Below are 25425 nucleotides of genomic sequence, written 5' to 3' on the forward strand. Positions count from 1 at the left end.
GTTGTATATGTAATATACAAGACTATATAAATACAAGAACTCAACCACACCCCCTGCCGAACTGCATCGAACAGTGGGTGTGGCCAAATTGCATTTACAATGGGAGGATCTTAACGGGGTAATAAATACCCAGAGTGCATTATGTGTTTAGTTCAGGGGTGCGCTACGAACCAAGTGCAGGGTTCAGGGGTGTACAGAGTGAAGTTTCAGGGGTGCCCTATGTACAGAGTGCAGATTTCAGGGGTGCGCTATGTACAGAGTGAAGAGTTCAGGGGTGCACTTCATACAGAGTGCAGAACTCAGGGATGCACTACCTACAGAGTGCAGAGTTCATGGGTGCCCTATGTACACATTGCGGAGTTGAGGGGTGCGTTACGTACAGAGTGCAGAGTTCAGGGGTGCGCTATGTATAGAGTGCAGTGTTGAAGAGTGAACCACGACCAGAGTGCAGGGTTTAGGGGTGTGCTATGCACAGTGTGCAGGGCTCAGTTCTTTCTCACAAGCTGTCCACATCTCACTTCCAAACCTCCCTCTGGGTGCGAGGGGCACATGAAATGTTCTGTGGGGACACGTGCTCTATACCAATAGAAACCAATAAATGGTATTATGGTGACCTATTTGTCCTCAAACAGCTGAGGAGGGTAAAAACTTTACTCTGTTAGCATGGTTTGTCAAGAGCTAGGAAAGGGGAAAGGGGCGAGATATTGGGGGTTTTGTAGGGCATTTTTTATCCTTTAATAAATGCAAAAAATTTTGTTGAGTACCATGGTAAATTGCTTCATTTCTCTTGACGCCAGGTACTCGAACTCAGCCCCACTTATTGTCATTCATTATCAAATGCTGAAAGTCCTCACCTGTCGTTCAGTCATTTGAAACACAATGTTGAACGGTGAGTAAACATGACTTTACACTTATTTTAATACATAACATTCCACTTGACCAGAGGCACCCCCTTCCACAAAGCTAAACTCTCTAGTCAAGCACAAAATTCCCTGAACAGAAAACAGGTTAGGCAACAGCCAGTGAAACTTTAAAAGGACAACACAATACGCCACTGTTCCTATTCTTCGTGACCCATTCAAGCAATTAACCCCGTGTGTCCCAGAGCTGATATGCATGAGGCATTCGTAGTTTCAAACAAACAAGGCTACGAAGGTAGTGTAAAGGGTGACAATAAAGTGGTGTAACCCATAGAAACCAGATCTTACAAAACTCAGCAAACAGACAGGGCAACGAAGGATGTATGCTTGTTGAGGCTGAAGCATCTACACGCTGTTTGTCCATGAATCATCCATCTTCGGGATGAATGCAGCTGCTTAGAAATACTTGTTATCACTTAGAAGTTTACTGAGTACACAGCCTGAATGTCACCAGCGATGCTTCAATATGGTGACTAGCACTATTAGGTAATTTATGGACACTCTGAGGCTAGCCATAGACAGAGACTGGTGGTCAGTAGATGGGGCCACCACTTCAATCCACCCTAAGTAAGTAGTTCAATCGTAGTTTGAAATCTGCAGTTTTGTCCAAAATTGCATGTTTATGGGCAATTATTCCTGCTACCAACCTTTTTTGGGGAACAATCATCCAGTAGAGTCCTTTTTTTTTAGGTGATCAATCCCTTACACAAAGACTGGTCAGCCAGAAGGTGTCTACCTTTATAGGTCAGCAGGACTCCACAGATGTATAATCATCCCGCAGTCTGACAACTATCCACCAGATTCTCACCAATCAACCCATGTCTATAGGTATCCTTGGTTTAGGCCAGTGAAAATGATGAAACTCAGTTTCTCTGGGTTAATGCTAGTTGCTATGATTTACTTTATGAGGGTCAGAAGATGGGATCACCACAAAATCCATAGGTAAAGCAATTGTAGTTCAAAATGTGCAGTTGTTTTTTCAAATGTGTATGTTTATAAGCAATCATTCCTGCTGCCAATCTTCTCTTGGGGAACAACCATCCAGTACTTTTTAAGTGATCCACCTCTGTGCAAAGACTGGTCAGCCAAGGGGTCTTGAGGAACAATAATTTGGTACAATCCATTTTAGGTGATCATCCCCCTGTCCGAAGACTAGTTAGCCAAGAGGTGCCTACCTATACAGGTCACCAAGTGTCAGCAGACATATTAACCATCTTCCAGTCCAACTATTATCCATCAGATTGTCACTAAACATCTGTATATAGGTATCCTTAGTTTTAGCCAATGCGAATGATGAAAAGCAGTTGCTATGGGTTACTGCTGCTTGCTGTGGGATACTGAATTGTGGTCAGAAGATGGGACCCACACACGATTCCTAAGTAAACTGATCTTGGTTTCAAATTGGTTTGGCCAAATGTGCATGTTTATAAGCAATCGTTTCTGCTGCTAACCTTGTCTTGGGGAACAATCATCCTGTACAATCCATTTGGTGATCAACCCCCTATCCAAAGACTGGTCAGTCAAACAATATCTACTTACACAGGTCACCAAGGGTTCACAGGCATATATTCATTCCACAGTCCAACTACTATCCACCAGGTAGTCGCCAACCATCTCATATCTACAGTATAGGTATCCTTGGCTTAGGCTAGTAAAATTATGAAAATCAGTTGCTATTGGTTGCTGCAGGTTGCTATGGGATACTGTATTGTGGTCAGAAAATGGAACCACTACATGATCCTTAAGTAAAATGATTGTAGTTCAAAATGTGCAGTTGTTTTGGCCAAATGTGCCTGCTTGTAAGCAATCATTGCTGCTGCTAAACTTAAACTGGGGAACCTCAATCCGGTACAGTCCATTTGGTGATCAATCCCCCGTTCAAAGACTGGTCGGCCAAGGGGTGTCTACCTACATAGGTCACCAAGTGTCCACAGACATATCAGCATTCACCAGTCTGACTGTTATCCACCAGGTTGTCACCAATCAGCTCTTGTCTATAGGTATCCTTGGCTTCGACTAGTGAAAATGATGAAAAGCAGTTGCTATGGGATACTGTATTGCGGTCAGAAGATGAGACCACCACATGATCCCAAAGTAAAGGGATTGTAGTTGAAAACGTGTAGTTGTTTTGGCCAAATGTGCATACTTGTAAGCAATCATTCCTGCTGCCAAACCTCTTCAGGGGGCATCTATCCAGTACAATCCATTTGGTGTTTATCTTCCAGTCCAAAGATTGGTCAGCCAAGGGATGTCTACCTACACAAGTTGCCAAGTGTCTATAGACATATAATCATTTCTCAGTCCGACTACTATCCACCAGGTTGTCACCAATCATCTCATGTCTATATCCTTAGCATAGGCTAGTGGAAATGATGAAAAACAGCTGCCATGAGTTACTGGGGAATACTGTATTGTGGTCAGAAGATGGGACCACCGCATGATTCCTAATTAAAGCGACTGTAGTTGAAAACGTGCAGTTGTTCTGGCCAAATGTGCAATGCTTTTAAGCAATCATTCCTCCTGCCAACCTTGTCTTGGGAAGCATAAATCTGGTACAGTCAATTTTAGATCATCAACCCCATCCGAAGACTGGTCAGCCAAGGGGTGTCTACCTACATAGATCAAATGTACATATTTGCCAGCACACCACAGCACACCTCGCCAATTACATATAATTCTTTTATTGAAGAATGATCACATCACAGAAGACATAGTGCAACGTTTCGGATCCACGCAGGACCCCTTCGTCAGGCATGTCTACCTACATAGGTCACCAAGTGTCCACAGACATATAATCATTCCTCAGTCTGACTGCTATCCACCAGGTTGTTACCAATCATCTCATAGCTACAGGTATCCTTAGTGATGAAAAGCAGTTATTATAGGTTATTGCAGGTTGCTGTAGGATACTACAGATCACCCACAGGCTTATTCAACAAACCCAAAATGCTATTAACAGTCACATGTCCATAACAGAGTTTATTCGATTCAATTCTGCTGCAATTAGTTACAGAAAACAAAGCAGGACCCTACACGTCTTATAACAGAAGTCTCGTGGATTCGGCAACCACAACAGAGTCAAGCAAAGTTTGAATATCTAACGGAACACACAAAACCCGCTTTATTCTTTAAGACACGCGAACACAAGACGCACTTACCCTTTTGAGCCACGTGAAATGTTTATAAATATCGATTTCAACATCCATTCTTTGAGTCCATTTCGCAAATCCAATTCCGACTGGAAACCGGTTGCTCTTTTGGCTGCCTCTGCAGCCTTTGTATAACGATACGCGTTTCGTGAGTCTCTTATTAAACAAACAAAAAATACAATGTTAAATCCTGGAACGTAAATATGTGATCACGTTTTACAGAGTCTTGTCGGTCTGCCCTGCAGGCTCTTCGGAGTGATTCCACTAAGTGAATTAACTGGAGGCTGTCGCTTGAGTGATTCAATCTCCTTAATTCTGTGCATTAACAAATATCAGGCGACCGGCTCTGCAAGCAAGGAGGAGCTACCTTGTTCGTTTTACCTCCAGGATCGAAGATCTTTTCCTGCGCTAATGTTAAAACAACTGGCTAAATATTGCCAGGGAGTCGGGAGGAAAATATTTCCAGAGGATAGTTTGCTGGGGCTGTGTGTGGAAGTGGTGGGTGCCTGGAACACATTACTCCGAGACCCCCTATTTCCTGTCTGGAGCTCTCGCTGCCTGCAGTGTCACTTGTCAGGGCTCAGCAGTATCAGGCGCTGAAGAGAGCAGCTCCTGCAATGTGATCTCTCCGCTCTGTGTGTGAAACAAGTACAGGGACAAAAGAGGCATTTAAATAAACACCTTTGTGGAGTTTGAAAAGAACCAGAAGAGGGCGAGCAACTGATGATCGGCGCAGACAACAGGGCTGACCATAGACGAGACGGACTTTCCTCTAAAGGCTTAATGTACACGGGACGTTTTTACAACCTCTCCTGAACGATTTAACTTGACAGATAGTAACCCACGTTTAAAACGCCTTTTTTTTCCGCGTTTACATGTCGCGTTAAGGCCTCATGCACACGAGATTTTTTTCAACTGCCCCTGAACTCATTCAATGTTATCCTATGTGTCCATGTACACAGTCTCGTTTTTTGGTGTTTTTAGGCAGTTGTGTTTAACCTCGTTTTTCCAGAAGCAAAAAAAATGGGTTCAGATGCAAACGTTTTCCACGTTTCAGACACCAAACGCGTGGATATGTATGCAAACACAGTGGAACTAGCACTACGACATATCCAAATTTGGGGTTCCTAGCACCAAGTGGCCCCAAGATATGGGGCCCCAAAGTTGGGTTGCAAAATGTCATTCTCTGATTTTGGGGCCCCGTATCTCGGGGTCACTTGGTGCTAGGAACCCCACATTTGGTGTGCAAACACAGTGGAAATAGCCCTACAACATATCCAAATTTAGGGTTCCTAGCACCAAGTGGCCCCGAGATATGGGGCCCCAAATTTGGGTAGCAAAATGTCAAGCACTTTTCTGCAGCAGAGAATGACATTTTGCGACCCGACTTTGGGGCCCCGTATCTTGGGACCACTTAGAGCTAGGAACCCCTAGCTTTGGATATGTTATAGTGTTAGTTCCACTGTGTTAGCACACCAAATTGATCGCACGTTAAATCGAACTGCAATCGCAATGTGCTACACTTGTCATTCAAAAAGAAACATAAGCTTCTTTTGGGCGACAGTGGCACACGTTGAGATTTGCCGCGGTTGCAGGTCGGTTAACAGCACGACAATCGCTGCAAAATCAGGGCGCGATTGGGGTGCCATTAGAAGTAGTTACATCGCAAACACGTCCCGCGTTTTTGCAGCGATTTGATCGCCCGCGATCATGCAACATTGTACCCAAACCAAATTGATATCATTTTTTCCAAGCAAATACTACTTTCTTTTGGTGGTATGTGATCACCACTGTGTTTTTTTATTTTCTTTTGCGATATAAACGAAAAAAAAGACTGACAATATTTTTTACTTTCTGCTACAAAACATATCCAATAAAAAAAAAATTTAAAAATAGAATTTCTTCACAAATTTTGTCCAAAATGTATTCTGCTACATGTCTTTGATAAAGAAAAAAAAAATCCAATAAGTGTATATTGATTGGTTTGCGTGAAAGTTATAGTGTCTACAAATTATGGGATAGATATACACACACATATATATGTGTGTGTGTGTGAATGTATGTATGAATGTATGTATGTATGTGTGTGTATATATTTATATATTTTTATATTATTTTTATATATAGAATTTTGATTTATTTATTTTTCTACTACTAATGGCAGTGATCAGTGACTTGATAATGGGACTGCAATAGTGCGGCCTGCAATCTGACACTAAGGCTCTGTTTCCGCTATTGCAACCCCAGAGTTGCGTGGTTTACAATGCGACTTTGCAATGCGATTTTTGATGCAATGTCATGCAACCAGTGAAAACCATGTGAGAACAAGTTGCACCGAAGTAAGAACAAAGTAGTGCAAGAACCTTTTTTTTTGGAGTCGCTGCGACTTGAGTCGCACCAATTAAAACAGGGACCATTGAAATACATGGGTTTTGACTTGTCATGCGACTTCACGTGTGTCAAGTCGCACAGCAACTCGCAGTAGTGGAAACAGAGCCTTACTGACACTGGCTGGAATCGACTAACTGCCACTGACATCCGTGTCTCTGTTCTTTTCTATGTAATGCAGGCAGATCATGGCAGGTGGGAGGGGCCAGCAAGAGCTGTGTATAGATCTAGTCCTTAGCCCTGATTCAAGCAGTGGGCTGGCTCTTGGAAGAAGGTATGTAATATATTAAAATACCATGAAGGGTGGATGTCAGTCCGAAGGAGTGGGCATTCCTAGGCAGGCTGCATTTGATTGCAGAGTAACCTAGGTGACATGTTGAATCTCTGTGATTGAAAGTACTGAATTCCAATGAATGGGCCATAGGAGAAAAGAACTAGATGATGCTCGATATTCTTCAGCCAGGAAATGAGGCGGGTTCTATCCGACTTGCTGCAGTTTCTAATGCACACTGATAAAAGCTCACAGTGTGCAGAGAAATCACAGTAAGGTATTTCAGTACAAGAGGGCGGCTTGTATAACTTTACAAGACTGAAGGAGGTCAGTCTAAATGTGTTCATGCATTTTTAAAAGTAATCTTCAATATTCCCAAACCTGCTGCTTTTGTTCAAATAATATCTGGTGATCCTGACATGAAGGGCCTTGTTCAGGCAATTCCTGTTTATGGGTGACAACATTCTGAATCGAGCTCCTGCGTGGTCACCTTATCACCCAAGAGACCACAAGTGTATGTTTTACCCCACATTACACGGGCATGGTTCTCTGTTGTCATAGTCAGGAAACCCGCACTGAGAAAAGCCATACAGCCATCACTGTAGACAGGAAGTAGCTGAAAAGGGGCTGCAGGAGATCAGCAGCACCAAGATACAAAGGAAAAAAAAAGTGAAAACATTGTTGGTATTTTAACAATATGGGAAATGCTGGAATTAACCTCCAGTGGGGACAGTGGCAACTGTGTAAAGGCTTGTTTACATTTGCCGATGGTGGTGGGTGGGGGGGGGAGGGGTAGAAACATGTGGCCAAGCTGAGATTTTAATGCCCCCCATTGCTTCCACTTAAGCTGTAAAGGCAGCAGACTGGGATTTAAGTATGTGAGGGCCGCAGTGCTTTGTATCACATTGCGGAAAAAGTATCCCCTCTAATGCGCAATATAATTGTGTGCTATAGAAGGGCACATTTTATATACCTGCGAGTATTGTTTCCATGAGCACTGATGTATTTTGAGACATACCACTTTCTCTGTAGAGGAATTTCATTTTTGTTTATAGAACTACTGTTGACGTGAACCTGACAAATCTGGTGTGCAGAGTTTCTAGTCTACCGTTAGTTAAAGTGCTCCCAAAGATAAAGGGAAGATTTGATTTCTTAAAAGGATAATCTAGAAGCAGTACCCTAAAAAATATATCTTTTGTCTTGAATTCCTCCTGAAAAATAGCAGAGCACTTCCTGGTATGTGAAGGTGCCTAGGCACTTCTGTCCTGTAGCCTCATAGCTGCATATCTGCAGTGTGAAATCTAAGGCACTGCTGCTTCTCACTGCTAATAACACGAGATTTTCAGTAATATTTAGTTCTGTCACTACTGTGCTGTCGTTCAAAGATCTTCCCTGCTTCTGTTTCTTTCATTCTGTTGATCTGTGATTTCTCTACATCTCCTTCTGTTTCCTAAATATTTACCCACCAATCATCAGATCACCAGTCATCAGATCACCAGTCATCAGATCACCAATCATCAGATCACCAGTCATCAGATCACAAGTCATCAGATCACCAGTCATCAGATCACTAGTCATCAGATCACCAGTCATCAGATCACCAGTCATCAGATCACTAGTCATCAGATCACCAGTCATCAGATCTCTAGTCATCAGATCACCAGTCATCGGATCACCAGTCATCAGATCACCAGTCATCAGATCACCAATCATCAGATCACCAGTCATCAGATCACAAGTCATCAGATCACCAGTCATCAGATCACAAGTCATCAGATCACCAGTCATCAGATCACAAGTCATCAGATCTCTAGTCATCAGATCACAAGTCATCAGATCACCAGTCATCAGATCACTAGTCATATGATCATCAGTCATCAGATGTCCAGTCAACAGATCACCAGTCATCAGATCACCAGTCATCAGATCACCAGTCATCAGATCACCAGTCATCAGATCACAAGTCATCAGATCACAAGTCATTAGATCACAAGTCATCAGATCACCAGTCAACAGATCACCAGTCATCAGATCACAAGTCATCAGATCACCAGTCATCAGATCACCAGTCATCAGATCACAAGTCATCGGATCACCAGTCATCGGATCACCAGTCATCGGATCACCAGTCATCGGATCACCAGTCATCGGATCATCAGTCATCAGATCACAAGTCATCAGATCACCAGTCATCAGATCACCAGTCATCAGATCACAAGTCATCAGATCACCAGTCATCAGATCACCAGTCATCAGATCACAAGTCATCGGATCACCAGTCATCGGATCACCAGTCATCGGATCACCAGTCATCGGATCATCAGTCATCAGATCACAAGTCATCGGATCACCAGTCATCGGATCACAAGTCATCGGATCACCAGTCATCGGATCACCAGTCATCGGATCACCAGTCATCGGATCATCAGTCATCGGATCATCAGTCATCAGATCACAAGTCATCAGATCACCAGTCATCAGATCACCAGTCATCAGATCACAAGTCATCAGATCACCAGTCATCAGATCACCAATCAACAGATCACAAGTCATCAGATCTCTAGTCATCAGATCACCAGTCATCAGATCACCAGTCATCAGATCACTAGTCATCAGATCACCAGTCATCAGATCACAAGTCATCAGATCACCAGTCATCAGATCACAAGTCATCGGATCACCAGTCATCGGATCACAAGTCATCGGATCACCAGTCATCGGATCACCAGTCATCGGATCACCAGTCATCGGATCATCAGTCATCGGATCACCAGTCATCGGATCACAAGTCATCGGATCACCAGTCATCGGATCACCAGTCATCGGATCACCAGTCATCGGATCATCAGTCATCGGATCATCAGTCATCAGATCACAAGTCATCAGATCACCAGTCATCAGATCACCAGTCATCAGATCACAAGTCATCAGATCACCAGTCATCAGATCACCAATCAACAGATCACCAGTCATCAGATCTCTAGTCATCAGATCACCAGTCATCAGATCCCCAGTCATCAGATCACCAGTCATCAGATCACTAGTCATCAGATCACCAGTCAACAGATCACCAGTCATCAGATCACCAGTCATCAGATCACCAGTCATCAGATCACAAGTCATCAGATCACCAGTCATCAGATCACAAGTCATCAGATCACCAGTCATCAGATCACAAGTCATCAGATCAACAGATCACAAGTCAACAGATCATCAGATCACCAGTCATCAGATCACCAGTCATCAGATCACCAGTCATCAGATCACCAGTCATCAGATCACCAGTCATCAGATCACAAGTCATCAGATCACTAGTCATCAGATTACCAGTCATCAGATCACCAGTCATCAGATCTCTAGTCATCAGATCACTAGTCATCAGATCACTAGTCAACAGATCACCAGTCATCAGATCACCAGTCATCAGATCACCAGTCATCAGATCTCTAGTCATCAGATCATCAGATCACCAGTCATCAGATCATCAGATCACCAGTCATCAGATCTCTAGTCATCAGATCATCAGATCACCAGTCATCAGATCATCAGATCACCAGTCATCAGATCACCAGTCAACAGATCACTAGTCATCAGATCACCAGTCATCAGATCACCAGTCATCAGATCTCTAGTCATCAGATCACCAGTCAACAGATCACTAGTCATCAGATCACCAGTCATCAGATCACAAGTCATCAGATCACCAGTCATCAGATCACAAGTCATCAGATCACCAGTCATCAGATCATCAGTCATCAGATCATCAGTCATCAGATCACAAGTCATCAGATCACCAGTCATCAGATCACCAGTCATTAGATCACTAGTCATCAGATCACTAGTCATATGATCATCAGTCATCGGATCACCAGTCATTAGATCACCAGTCAACAGATTACCAGTCATTAGATCACCAGTCATTAGATCATCAGTCATCAGATCACCAGTCATTAGATCACCATAGCTCCCAACTGTCCCTGATTTGGAGGAACGGTCTCTCATCTAAAACCAAATCCCTCTGTCCCTCTTACCTCCTCATTTGTCGGTCTTTTTGATCTAATGCATAGACTTCTATAAAAATGAAATATTTAAAAGACAAGTGTGGAAATCTAAAAAACAAACATTTATACTCACCTAGATGGCTGCAGCATCGATCCGATGATGTATTTGTCCCCTGATGCCTCTACACAGAGAACTGAATGGTCAAAGACTGCTGATTGCTCAGTTCTCGGTCTCCAACGAGCCCCTCCAGGGCTCACTGAAGGGCTGGGCCATTGAGGGAGCCGGAGCAACTGGCTCTAGGCTCTCAGCAGTGTGCCCAGAAACTGAGATAGCTGCCGCTCAGGCATCAGGGCAAATCCCGACATTATTGACGAGATCCCTGCAGAGACTGGACCGGCTCTGTGAAGGTATCCAACAGCGGGCTTTAGCCATCAGCGGGCTTTCTGCACTCCTGTACCCCAGATTCAGCTGTCAGCGGGCTTTAGCCCGCTGACAGCTGAATCTGGGGCACAGGAGTGCAGAGCTAAGTGCACTCCTGTGACCCACATGAGAAGTATGGTCAAAAGGGCTTTGGCCCTACTTCTTCGTTAACTACCAAAACTGTTCAATTATGTTAAACATTGTTGGAAAACTTTTGTTGATCAGTGCCGATTGGCTGCAGTCGCTGATCAGTGTAATCTGTCAGTGGAATAGTTCCGCAGTCAGAATACGATAACAAAGGAGGGAGGATTCCCCCATCCGTCCCTCTGTCAAAACACAATAGCTCAGCGGGGGGAGATCGCTGAACTAACATCGGGTGGTTAGTACAGTGGCTCCAACTGGAGCTGACAGGTTTTTTGGGTTAAACGGGAAAAAAAAAACGAATAGTGTGTACCACTAGTGTGTAGTGTGTAGGCTGTAGACTGGCCATAGACAAAGCAAATTTATTTCCTGCAAGGAAAACAATTAGCTTGGTTACCCCATCAACACAATCCCTCCTGCTGAGCCATTGTGTTCTCCCTGTGGGGAGTAGAGAAAGCCGTCCCTGCTGGGAGAACACAGTGATTATTGCTAGTGGCTTAACAGCCGCTATTGATAATCACACGTAAAATCTGGCAGGCCAGTAGCACCCACGTCGATCGATTTGATCAACTTGGGTACATTCAGCCTGCCCCTACTTAGATTTTTTGGTGCCATTTAAATGCCTGTGATAGATTTAAAATTGCAACGACCCATATTTGTTTATGTGGCAACAATCTTAGACCCTGAGCGAGTACAGGCATCTTGAAGGTGGCCATACATTAGAAGAATTTTATTCCAAAACTTTTGTTTCTGGAACATTCGTTTGATTTTCAAATTGTTGGAGCAGAATGGAAATTTTTTTTCTAGAACAAATTTCATGTGTTTTTTTGTTTGGGAAATTACATTCACTGCAGAATCGACTGTTGAAAGCAAACAAAAAAGTTCTTTCGAATGTCATTCATTGCGTCTCTGTTGGCATTATCAAATGTACTGATGAGATTTTCATACAAAAATCTACCAGTGGATGGCTTAAGTCTGATACACATGATGCAAATATCGGACGAATGATCGTCTGTTTTTTGTTTTTTGCATGCTGGTCTCATATTGAAAACTAATAGATTACTAAAGTTATGAAAATTCTCATAAGACAGAATGCAACTTCCTGCAATGATGTAATGTGTTGTTTTCTTTTGTTTCCGAGCATGTGTAGTTTTGGTCACTCGACTTTTTTATGGATGAATGTTGTACTGATTAAGTGAAAGTCATTTGTTCTGCTATCTTACAAGGACATTTTTTGTGTTTGTCCCTTCAGATAATTTCGCATGAGATAAAAATCATAATCAGCTCTGGAAAGCTGCGTACGAATGATCAGATTATCGGACGATCGCTCCGAAAACAATTTTTTAACGTCCGATTTTCTCATTGTGTGTGCAAGGCTTTAGATTTCCTACACATGAGCTGTGGATGGACATATACAGCTGTGCTCATAAGTTTACATAACCTGGCAGAATTTATGATTTCTTGGCCATTTTTCAGAGAACGATAACACAAAAACTTTTTTCACTAATGGTTAATGTTTGGCTGAAGCCATTTATTATCAATCAACTGTGTTTACTCTTTTTAAATCATAATGGCAACAGAAACTACCCAAATGACCCTGATCAAAAGTTTACATACCCCAATTCTTAATACCGTTTATTGCCCCCTTTAACATCAATGACAGCTTGAAGTCTTTTGTGGTATTTGTGGATGAGGCTCTTTATCTTCTCAGATGGTAAAGCTGCCCATTCCTCTTGGCAAAAAGCCTCCAGTTCCTGTAAATTCTTGGGCTGTCTTCCATGAACTGCATGTTTTGAGATCTCCCCAGAGTGGCTCAATGATATTGAGGTCAAGAGACTGAGAATCTTCTCCAGAACCTTCACTTTATTCTGCTGTAGCCAATGACAGGTTGACTTGGCCTTGTGTTTTGGATCATTGTCATGTTGGACTGTCCAAGTACGTCCCATGCGCAGCTTCCTGGCTGATGAATGCAAATGTTCCTCCAGTATTTTTTGATAACATACTGCATTCATCTTGCCAACAATTTTGACCAAATTTCCTGTGCCTTTGTAGCTCACACATCCCCAAAACATCAGCGATCCACCTCTGTGTTTCTCAGTAGGAATGGTCTGTGCTGTTTGGCGTATTGTAAGAGGGATACTTTGTGGCATTTGTGTAATAATGGCTTTCTTCTGGCGACTCGACAATGCAGCCCATCTTTCTTCAAGTGCCTCCTTATTGTGCATCTTGAAACAGCCACACCACATGTTTTCAGAGAGTCCTGTATTTCACCTGAAGTTATTTGTGGGTTTTCCTTTGCATCCCGAACAATTTTCCTGGCAGTTGAGGATTAAATTTTAGTTGGTCTACCTGACCGTGGTTTGGTTTCAACAGAACCCTTCATTTTCCACTTCTTGATTAGAGTTTGAACACTGCTGATTGGCATTCTCAATTCCTTGGATATCTTTTTATATCCCTTTCCTGTTTTATACAGTTCAACTCCCTTTTCCTGCAGATCCTTTGACAATACTTTTGCTTTCCCAATGACTCAGAATCCAGAAATGTCAGTTCAGCACTGGATGAAAGATGCAAGGGTCTGTCAGGAGTCCAGAAACTCATTGAGCTTTTATACACACACACTACAGGCATACCCCACTTTTAAGTACGCAATTGGGTTTATTTACTAAAGCTGGAACGTGCAAAATCAGGCTCACTTCTGCATAGAAACCAATGAGCTTCCAGGTTGTATTACCAAAGCTTAATTGAACAAGCTGGGGTTAGAAGCTCATTGGTTTCTATGCAGAAGTGAGCCTGATTTTGCGCTTTCCAGCTTTAGTAAATAAACCCCATTGTGTACTTAAAAGTGGGGTATGCCTGTAATTACAAGCAAACAGATCACAGGTGAGGATGGTTACCTTTAATAGCCATTCAAACCCCTTTGTGTCAACTTGTGTGCATGTTATCAGGCCAAAATCACCAGGGTATGTAAACTTTTGATCAGGGTAATTTTTGGTAGATTCTGTTGTCATTATGATTTAAAAAGAGTAAACACAGTTGATTGATAATAAATGGCTTCAGCCAAACACTAACCATGAGTGAAAGAAAAGTTTTTGTGTTATCATTCATATTCTCTGAAAAATGGCCAAGAAATCATAAATTCTGCCAGGTTATGTCAACTTATGAGCACAACTGTAATTTAGTATGGTACAGCAGCAGACAAAAGCCGCAGGGTGCATATTTTGTCTACTTTTGAATACAATCTCTCTGCCGTCTATTGCATACAATGTAAACTGTGCGCAGTGGGAGAAAAACGCATCTTGTAAACAGATTTTTCAGCACAGCTGTGTCCCGACCCCACATGACTATCTATATACAGAGATCTCAGACTGTCTGTCAGCTACTTGAGAACAGGCAGTGTGTGTAATGTAAGTCTCCTCACTTCCTCAACAACTGTCATCTGTATATGGCCACCCTGTCCTCCCCTGCAAGCTGGCCGGCTGAGATTGCTGCACTCATTTCCGTGGCCAGGCTAGTTATAGGCAGTCAGGTATATGAGCAATTTCATGGAGAAGCTCATGTATCTGCCACAACTTTTCTTTCTGACATAGTTTATTGATGGCTTTGATATATCAAACTTTGGGTAAAGTGACAGGTTCTCTTGTGAGAGTCGGGAGAGGAGCTGCCGCAGACGTGTACAGCACTGGACCGGGGTCAGACTCAGGAAAGTATTTGGGGGGCTGTGGGGAAGCAATAAGTTAAAAAAACTTTTATCTGTACAAGCATTTTAATATTTGGAATCACACCATGCAACCAATTCAAAGCCTGCACTACATCACACTGACAGCACCACTTATACTGAAATGAAAAAGGAAAACATTGGGACTTTAACCACTTGCCTGCAGGGCACTTAAACCCCCTTCCTGCCCAGGCCAATTTTCAGCTTTCAGCTCTGTCGCTCTTTGAATGACAATTGCGCGGTCATGCAACACTATACTCATATGACATTTTTATCATTTTTTTTTTCGCACAAATAGAGCTTTCTTTTGGTGGTATTTAACCACTTCAGCCCCGGAAGATTTGGCTGCTCAATGACCGGGCCATTTTTTGCGATTCGGCACTGCGTCGCTTTAACTGACAATTGCGCGGTCGTGCGACAATGCACCCAAACAAAATTGACGTCCTTTTTTTCCATAAATAGAGCTTTCTTTTGGTGGTATTTGATCGCCTCTGCGGTTTTTATTTTTTGCGCTATAAACAAAAAAAAGAGCGACAATTTTGAAAAAAAAAACACAATATTTTGTACTTTTTGCTATAATAAATATCCTAAATTTTTTTTTTTTTAACTATTTTTTTTCTCAGTTTAGGCCGATATGTATTCTTCTACATATTTTTGGTAAAAAAATCGCAATAAGCGTATATTGATTGGTTTGCGCAAAAAATATAGCGTCTACAAAATAGGGGATAGATTTATAGCATTTTCTTAATTTTTATTTTTTTTTTCACTAGTAATGGCAGTGATCTTTTTATCGGGACTGCGACATTATGGCAGACACTTTTGACACATTTTTGGGACCATTGGAATTTATACAGCGATCAGTGCTATAAAAATGCACTGGTTACTGTAAAAATGGCAGTGAAGGGGTTAACACTGGGGGGCGATCAAGGGGCTAACTGTGTTCCCTGGGAGGTGTTTCTAACTGAAGGGGGAGGGGACTGACTAGAGGAAGTGATGGATCATCGTTCCTAGCTAATAAGATCACACGATCTTTCACTCCTCTCAGCACAGAACAGGGATTTGTGTGTTTTCGTGTTCTATCTCTCCTGCTCGCGATCGCTCGTGGGCAGAGGTCATCGCGACCGTCGGCCGTGAGCATCGGCATCCCCGCAGTGGGTCCCGCGAGCCGATGTATAGCTACGACCGTTCGTGGGATCGTGCCGACCTGCCGCAGTAAAATGACGGCGGCTGGTCGGCAAGAGGTTAATCACTATTGGGTTTTTTATTTTTTGCTAAAAAAACTAAAAAATAACTGAATATTATGAAAAAAAAAAAAAACGGTTTCATAGTTTGTTATAAAATTTAGAAAGCAGGTAATTTTTCTCCTTCCTTCCTGTGCTGATGAGGCTGCACGGATAGGTGGCACTAGTGGGTGACACTGATAGGCAGCACTGATCGGTGGCACTGATGATGAGGCACTGATGGGCATTGATAGGTGGCACTGGTGGGCAAAGGTAGGTGGCACTGGTGGGCACAGACAAGGCAGCGGCGGCTCTCTGTGCAATGTCCCTCTGACAGGAGCCGGTAATCGACCCTTTTTTTCCCTCATGCTGTCAGCGTGAGAAAAAAAACGATTACCGATCTCCTGTTTACATCATGTGATCAGCTGTCACTGGCTGACAGCTGATCACGTGGTAAGGGGCTGGGATTGGCCCCTTACTCCGATCCGCGATCAGCTGAGTCCCACAGATCACAGAGCGCGCGGCGCGCACCCCGCAGGGACGCGCTGACAGCGCATGCTCGGGAGGACGTCTATTGACTGGATGGGAGGTCCACCAGTGCCACCTATCAATGCCCATCAGTGCCTCATCATCAGTGCCACCGATCAGTGCTGCCTATCAGTGTCACCTACTAGTGCCACCTATCAGTGCAGCCTCATCAGCACAGGAAGGAATGAGACACCTGGCGAAGAAAAGTGTCTCCAGCTCTGTTAATTGCAATGAAGACAGGCCTGTGCTGGCCATCGGGACTACTGGGAGTTTCCCGGTGGGCCGATTGGCAGCGGGCCACTACACTTCTCTGACTGTCAGTGTCTCTCTCCGAGTCTCCATTGTCATTAACGCCGGGCGGCTCCGCTCCTGCACTCGGCGGGCGGCGCCGGCGTCACACAAACACAGGCATCATCACGCTAGCTGCCACTATTCACTCCCCCAGGTACTCCCCCTAACAATATAGCCTTGGGCGGTCTCTTTGTCCCGGCGCCGTGACGTCACTCACGGCCGGAGGGTGGAGGCGGCCCGGGGACATAGGAGGAGGCGGAGCCAGGGCGTAGCATTGCAAGCAAGCCTGCAAGACTGCAACCAAGAGGAGCCGAGGCCGAGCCAGTGCCGCTGTGGAGGAGGATTCGGAATTTCTTGCAGGCAGCCAGCAAGTACAGAGTACAGTGACAGACAGTCAGACCAAGTCTATAGTGTGATTCAACATTCAAGTAAGCACTAATAACTTTACTAATAATAATAGTAAGTAACTGAATATGCAGCATGGCGGGGGGGAGGGGTAAATCTGTACTGTAAATGTACTGCCACTGGTCATGGTTAAATTATTCATCAGTTACCATGGCCAGTGGCATTAAATTAATAATTGACCAGTGGAATTAAATTAATAATTGACCAGTGGCATTAAATTAATATTAATGCCACAGTGGCATTAATATTAATTTAATGCCACTGGTCAATTATTAATTTAATGCCACTGACCACGGTAACTGATGAATAATTTAATGCCACTGGTCAATTATTAATTTAATGCTACTGGTCAATTATTAATTTAATGCTACTGGTCAATTATTAATTTAATGCCACTGGTCAATTATTAATTTAATGCCACTGGTCAATTATTAATTTAATGCTACTGGACAATTATTAATTTAATGCCACTGGTCAATTATTAATTTAATGCTACTGGTCAATTATTAATTTAATGCCACTGGTCAATTATTAATTTAATGCCACTGGTCACGGTAACTGATGAATAATTTAATGCCACTGGTCACGATAACTGATTAGTAATTTAATGTCACTGGTCACGGTAATTGATGAATAATTTATTGCCACTGGACACGATGGTGTGTTTGCAAAATTAAAGTGGGCCGGTCTGGATGAAGTCCAGGGCCAAATTTTTGTCCCAGTCCAGCCCTGAATGAAGAGGTACATATCCGGTTCCTTACATGTGCCTCATTCAAAGTCCCAAAAGCACCACTTTACATGGATCAGACTAGAAGACACGCCCTCGTTCACGCCGGTGCGATCTGTCATGCGATTTGACAGTTCCAAACCTCATGACAAGTTGCACCCCATTGCCGGCAATGGAACCGTTCAAATTGTCACGACTCATGTCGCATCAACTTTGAAAAAGCTTCCTGCACTACTTTTTTCTAATTTCATTTGCGACTTGCATAGAATTCTGTTAAACTAAGGGCTTATGGGAGATAAAGAGCCTTGATTTAGGCCCAGTGATGTTATCACTGGATCTATGTGCTTCTCAATGCAATGTAGGCAGATCAAGGCTGGTGAGAGCAGACTGTAGGCAACACCCACATGAAATGCTGAACCTCAATAAAGAAATGAACTGAAATCCAATACATGAAAGAGACGGGCCAGGGACATTAAAGTGGTTGTAAACCACAGATCTGGTCGGAGCTGCTGTACTAACCATGCAAAGGTTAGTACAGCGATCTCCCCCGCTGAGCTGTTGTGTCCTGACAGGGTAGGTGCCCCCACCCCAGCAGGACACTCCGATCAGAGATCAGCCGTTTTTTTTTTTGAACCGGCTGTTGTCTCCCGACATTCTGCCCGTGTGTACGGGGATTTACATACACTCAGTGAAGTGACTGGCCACAGGTGATACAAAGAAATAAAACAAATTCTCCTACATAAGTTGTACCAGTTTATCTGTAGTCTGTTCTTTTCTACATCTGTTCAAATTCCAGAATTAATAAAGCTTATCAGAGCTGTCAGAAAACAGGGGGTTGGGAGCTGATGTCACACTCTGCTACAGTCAGTGAGGAGAGCTGATTGGAGGGGAAGGGACACTCCCCCCCCCTTCTTCACCCAGCACACAAGAACAGAGCTGAGGCTGTCACTCAGCCAGAGCTGCCTCCCCTGTCACCTTTTTTCTCTTGGTGTCAGGAAAACTTGTCAGAAGTGATTCAGCAGAGGAACGAGGCCGCAGACAGAAATGACACTTAGTGCTCTGGATTGAAACAAGTACACACTACAGAGGGATATACTTTGTTCATTTTTCGGGTCTGATATTTACAACCCCTTTAAGGCTGGGGAGGAGCGGGCTAAATGGTGTTGGATGTTCTCCAGCCAGGAATTGAGGGAGGCTCTGTATGACTTCCTGCAGCTTTTAATACACAATGTGAGAAGCTCACAGTGTGCATTGAAATCGGTGTAAGCAATTTCAGTACAGGAGAGGAGACTGTACTGCTGTGCAAGACTCAAGCTTCAGCTTTAATCCCCACTTACTACACAAGATCACTAAAATGATGGACTTTTGGATGTGTCTGCTGACAATGACATATGAATAGAGGGAAATACAAATGTGGTGTGCTGTACAACACCCTCAATGATTAGAGGAAACAAAACCAGGGTAGTAAACCTGTCCCGTAAATGCATTTACAGTCAGCAGGGGATTTCTAGGTGTGTTTCTCCAGAGGCATTTCTTGATGGGTCTGTCAATCAGTCTTCCAAACCATTACCATTAAGAGCTCTGCAACTATAATTACTGATAAATACATAAGAAGCAGGGAGAGGGTAGAACATGAATGACATCAACATTAATAGTAATAATAATAATAATAAAAAAATCAATACTAATAATGCTAATAAAATTCTACCATTAATATTATTTTCACTAGTAATTATCACATTCACATACAGAAATTCAAAGACAGTCCAATGTACTGTAGGTGCTATCAGGCACATTATGAAATTTTCTTTTCTGTTGTCAATAACAATTAATGCAGGCCTTAGACGCTGGAAATTTCTTTCTTGCCACCACGGGTTGCAGGAAAGAAAGTCACACGATTCCCCCATCAACACAGACAGTGTCAGCAGGAACTGGCCGAGATTCGAACCGGCAGCAGGAACAGGCCGAGATTTGAACCGGCAGCAGGAACCGGCCGAGATTTGAACCAGCAGCAGGAACCGGACGAGATTCGAACCATCTATGGCCCGGCCTAAAAAAGTATAGACTGTAAATTTCTTTGGCACAGTGCCTATGTGGCTCCTAGGGTTGGTCCAAAAATGATCATCACCATCTTAAAAGGTCAGTCCACCAACAAGTTATATTTTAATTACAGGTTGAGCCTGGTGGGCAGAGTCACCCCTTGGGTTCCTATGTGTCTTGGATAACTCAACAGTAGGATCCCCCTGCCATAATCCTCAAATCAATTTCTGAGCACCCGGGAGTCCCTGGATCATTCATCTCAAGGTGTACATGAAATGGAATGGGCCCCACTCACTTTACCACTTGTTCCCTAGAAGGTTTTACCCCCTTTAATGACCAGGGCATTTTTTGCCATTCAGCACTGTGCTACTTTAACTGGCAGTTGCGCAGTCATGCAACACTGTACACAAATTACATTTATGACATTTGTTTCACACAAATAGCTTTTGGTGGTATTTGATCACCACTGGGTTTTTATTATATAATTGAAAAAATACTGAAAACTTTGAAAAAAAAATCTATATTTTCTACTTTGTTATAAAACATATCCAATGATATCACATTTCTTCATAAATTGGCCAAAATGTATTCTGCTACATGTCTTTGGTAAAAATGTATCTGCGCTTTTGGGGACACTAATATGATTCTGATTGTGATCAATACTCTTCTCGTCCAACATCAGTACCTGACCTCACAAATGCGCTTCTGGAAGAATGGTCAAACAATCCCATAGACACACTCCTAAACCTTGTGGACAACCTTCCCAGAAGAGTTGAAGCTGTTATAGCTGCAAAGGTTGGGCCAACTCAATATTGAACCCTATGGACTAAGACTGGGATGCCATTAAAGTTCATGCAGGTGTAAAGGCAGGCGTCCCAATATTTTTGACAAAAGTGTGGCATGCATTTGTATGCAGCCCCCCTGACTCAATACTTTGTAGAACTACCTTTTACTGCAATTACAGCTGCAAGTCTTTTTGGGGATGTCTCTACCAGCTTTGCACATCTAGAGAGTAACATTTTTGCCCATTCTTCTTTGCACAATAGCTCAAGCTCTGTCAGATTGGATGGAGAGCGTCTGTGAACAGCAATTTTCAAGTCTTTCCACTGATTCTCAATTAGATTTAGGTCTGGACTTTGACCAGGCCATTTTAAGACATGAATATGCTTTAATCTAAACCATTCCATTGTAGCTCTGGCTGTATGTTTAGGATCATTGTCCTGCTGGAAGGTGAACCTCCGCCGCAGTCTCAAGTCTTTTGCAAACTCCAACAGGTTTTCTTCTAAGATTGCCCTGTATTTGTCTCCATCCATCTTCCCATCAACTTTGACCAGCTTCCCTGTCCCTGCTGAAGAAAAGGACCCCCCACAACATGATGCTGCCACCACCATGTTTCACGGTGGAGATGGTGTGTTCAGGGTGATGTGCAGTGTTAGTTTTCCGCCACACATAGTGTTTTACTTTTAAGCCAAAAAGTTAAATTTTGGTCTCATCTGACCAGAGCACCTTCTTCCACATGTTTGCTGTGTCCCCCACATGGCTTCTCGCAAACTGCAAACGGGACTTCTTATGGCTTTCTTTCCTTAAACAATGGCTTTCTTCTTGCCACTCTTCCATAAAGGTCAGATTTGTGGAATACACAACTAATAGTCGTCCTGTGGACAGATTCTCCCACCTGAGCTGTGGATCTCTGCAGCTCCTCCAGAGTTACCATGGGCCTCTTGGCTGCTTCTCTGATGAATGCTCTCCTTGCCCGGCCTATCAGTTTAGGTGGACGGCCATGTCTTGGTAGGTTTGCAGTTGTACGATACTCTTTCCATACTCAGATGATGGATTGAACAGAGCTCTGTGAGATGTTCAAAGCTTGGGATATTTTTTTATAACCTAACCCTGCTTTAAACTTCTCCACAACTTTATCCCTGACCTGTCCGGTGTGTTCCTTGGCCTTCACGATGCTGCTTGTTCACTAAGGTTCTCTAACAAACCTCTGAGGGCTTTGCAGAACAGCCATATTTATACAAAGATTAAATTACACACAGGTGGACTCTATTTACTAATTAGGCGGCTTCTGAAGGCAATTTGTTCCACTAGATTTAAGTTAGGGGTATCAGAGTAAAGGGGGCTGAATACAAATGCACACCACACTTTTCAGATATTTATTTGTAAAAAATTTGGAAAAACATTTATCACTTTCCTTCCACTTCACAATTATGTGCCACTTTGTGTTGGTCTATCACATAAAATCCCAATAAAATACATTTATGTTTTTGGTTGTAACATGACAAAATGTGGAAAATTTCAAGTGGTATGAATACTTTTTCAAGGCACTGTATCCATATATATATAAATTTTATGATGTCTGTTTAGTGCTATTACATGTAGCAAATTCACAGGTGTTATTCAAATTAATCTCACTTCCCTGTGAATATAATTCATCGAATACATTTTCCGTATTTGACTAGAAGCCGTATGCTATGTTTACTTTTCTATAACCCTCTCTCCTGCTTGTTTGGATTGGCCTAGGTAGAGACAGCAATGCTATATAAATCATTCAGCACAGCACTCTGCTTTGAATATACAACATGTAACAATCCATCACTCTGCACAGACATACTTGTATGCTTACACCGGGCCTCATAAATGATATGATTGATTTACTGTTCTCTATTATATGGTTGGCTGCTGTTACTCTCTGTGTATTTTTTCTTTTTTTTTTCTTTTTTTTTTTTTAAATTAAAGGAGAACTTCACCCAAACCTAATATATCCGTTTTTCATCATGCTGAGCCATGTTAGCTTGTAATATCTCAAGCTGCGTAATATCGCCACTGGAATTTAGTTCCACCCAATTGTCACACCCATTAAAACCATAAAGCCAAAGAATGATGCCGCATTCCTCGGATGGATTATAAATAATGTCAATAAACTTCATAATAATCGGGGAATTTAGCTGTGAGTCTGACACCTTTATTATGGATTCACAGATTTTGACAAATGTAGATAATTAGCACATGGAATCATTTTAACCACTTCTGCTCTGGTACTTGGATTCTTATGGACCAGAGTGATTTTTTTTTTTTTTTATATATATTTCCACTATGAGCCTGCTTATTTGGTGATAACTTTATCAATACTTAACCCCTTCACGCCTAAGGGTAAAACAAATCTTAAAGTGGAGTTCCACCCACTTTTACAACTCTTCAGCATCCCTCACTAAACTGTGCACTGTAAACGAATTGGATATTTTTACATTTTTTTTCTCAGCACCTACTGTATATCTGCTGTATTCATTTTTCACTTCCTCCTCCCTGGCCGTGGCCCATCGCATCATTTCCTGTTTGCAATGCCTTCTGGGAAGGGGCGGCAACTTCCTCTGACACTGCCGTTGCTATGGAAACCTGACCTGAAACCTATTACTCTGCTTGTGCTGCACTGAGCATGTGCGGGATCTGCAAGGATGAGATCCAGGAAGAAATACAGTCTGGCTTCAGATGCCCAGACTTAAGATGGCCACGGCCCACTGTAAGTTTATAAAATAACAAACTACTGCTATAACAGAACAAAACAGACCTTAGTTTACAGACTAACTTTACTAGAATACATTATTCTTGTGTATTATATGGGTATTTTTACCTAAAAAGTATAATTTTGGCCGGAACACCACTTTAACCACTTCCCATCCAGGCCAATTCTGGCACTTCGCTCCTACATGTAAGAATTTAAAAAATGTAAAAAATCATTTTTCTTCTAGAAAATTACTCAAAACCCCTAACCATTATATATATTTTTTAGCAGAGACCCTAGAGAATAAAATGGCGGCTGTTGCAACTTTTTATGTCACACAGTATTTGCGCAGTTTTTTTTGGCGAATTAAATAAAAAAACAGTAAAGTTAGCCTAATGTTTTTGTATAATGTGAAAGATGTTACGCCGACTAAATAGCGCCAAACTTTGGTACTTAAAAATCTTCATAGGCGAAGCTTTACATTTTTTTTACAGGTTACCTGTTCAGAGTTACAGAGGAGGTCACATGGATACAGAAAAACACACAGGGATTTCTTCAGAATAACAGAAGGAAGGAATCTGCAACAGTTTGTTATAATCCCTGCAATGTACATAGATCACCCAGAGGGGAATGTTTTTTTCTCAACAAAAGTGGAGTTACTCTTTAACTATCTGGCTGTTGTTTTTCTTCCTGCTTTGCAGGGAGAAAAAACAGCCAGATTGCGGTTTCTTTTTTACCTGTTTTTTGTAAACACAGAACTCTGTGTGTAATTGGCCACAGCTGATCAGCTGATTTCAGCCAAAATCATTGGCTGAAATTAGCTGCCAAACTCGTGCTGTGTCCAATCACAGCACCTGTCTGCAGGGCTTGCACCTGCTGCATGGGGACCTACAGTGGGCAAAATTATTATTCGATCCTCTGCAGATTTTGTGAGTTTGCCCACTTACAAACAAATGAAGGGTCTATCATTTTTATCATAGGTCTATTTTAAATATTAAAGACAGAATATCGACCAAAAATCCAGATAAAACACGATACAAATGTTATAAATTAAGTTGAAAGTCAGTGAGTAAAATAAGTAGTTGATCCCCAAAACATGACTTAGTACTTGGTGGGGAAACCCTTGTTGGCAAGCACAGAGGTAAGATGTTTCTTGTAGTTGGTAACAAGATTTGCACACATCTCAAGAGGGATTTTGGTCCACTCTTCTTTACAGATCTTCTCTAAATCCTTAAGGTTTCTTGGTTGTCGCTTGACAACGTGAAGTATCAGCTCCCTCCATCACTTTTCTATAGGATACAGGTCTGGAGACTGGCTAGGTCACCTTATGACCTTAACCACTTGAGCCCCGGACCATTATGCTGCCTAAGGACCAGAGGTCTTTTTCCAATTTGGCACTGCGTCGCTTTAACTGCTAATTGCGCGGTCATGCAATGCTGTACCCAAACGAAATTTGCGTCCTTTTCTTCCCACAAATAGAGCTTTCTTTTGATGGTATTTGATCACCTCTGCAGTTTTTATTTTTTGCGCTATAAACGGAAAAAGACCGAAAATTTTGAAAAAAAATGATATTTTCTACTTTTTGTTATAAAAAAAATCCAATAAACTCAATTTTAGTCATACATTTAGGCCAAAATGTATTCGGCCACATGTCTTTGGTAAAAAAAATGTCAATAAGCGTATATTTATTGGTTTGCGCAAAAGTT

The 25425-nt window shown here is 42.4% G+C and overlaps 1 protein-coding gene across 11 annotated transcripts in view; it reads right to left on the reverse strand.

Annotated features, from left to right (window-relative positions):
• Positions 1-25425, reverse strand: part of PPFIBP2 (PPFIA binding protein 2) — a 346167-nt gene that overhangs the window by 183453 nt on the left and 137289 nt on the right. The window contains exon 1 of one of the 11 annotated variants that reach the window (XM_073604451.1): positions 4079-4715. The exons of the other annotated variants lie outside the window; for them this stretch is intronic. Coding sequence (XP_073460552.1) covers positions 4079-4126 — 48 coding nt within the window. The 5' untranslated portion in view covers positions 4127-4715. Of the gene's footprint in view, positions 1-4078; positions 4716-25425 lie in introns of those variants that run through there. 11 annotated transcript variants of the gene reach the window in all.

This window comes from Aquarana catesbeiana, linkage group LG11 (assembly GCF_042186555.1).
Source record: "Aquarana catesbeiana isolate 2022-GZ linkage group LG11, ASM4218655v1, whole genome shotgun sequence".
Lineage (NCBI taxonomy): Eukaryota > Metazoa > Chordata > Amphibia > Anura > Ranidae > Aquarana > Aquarana catesbeiana.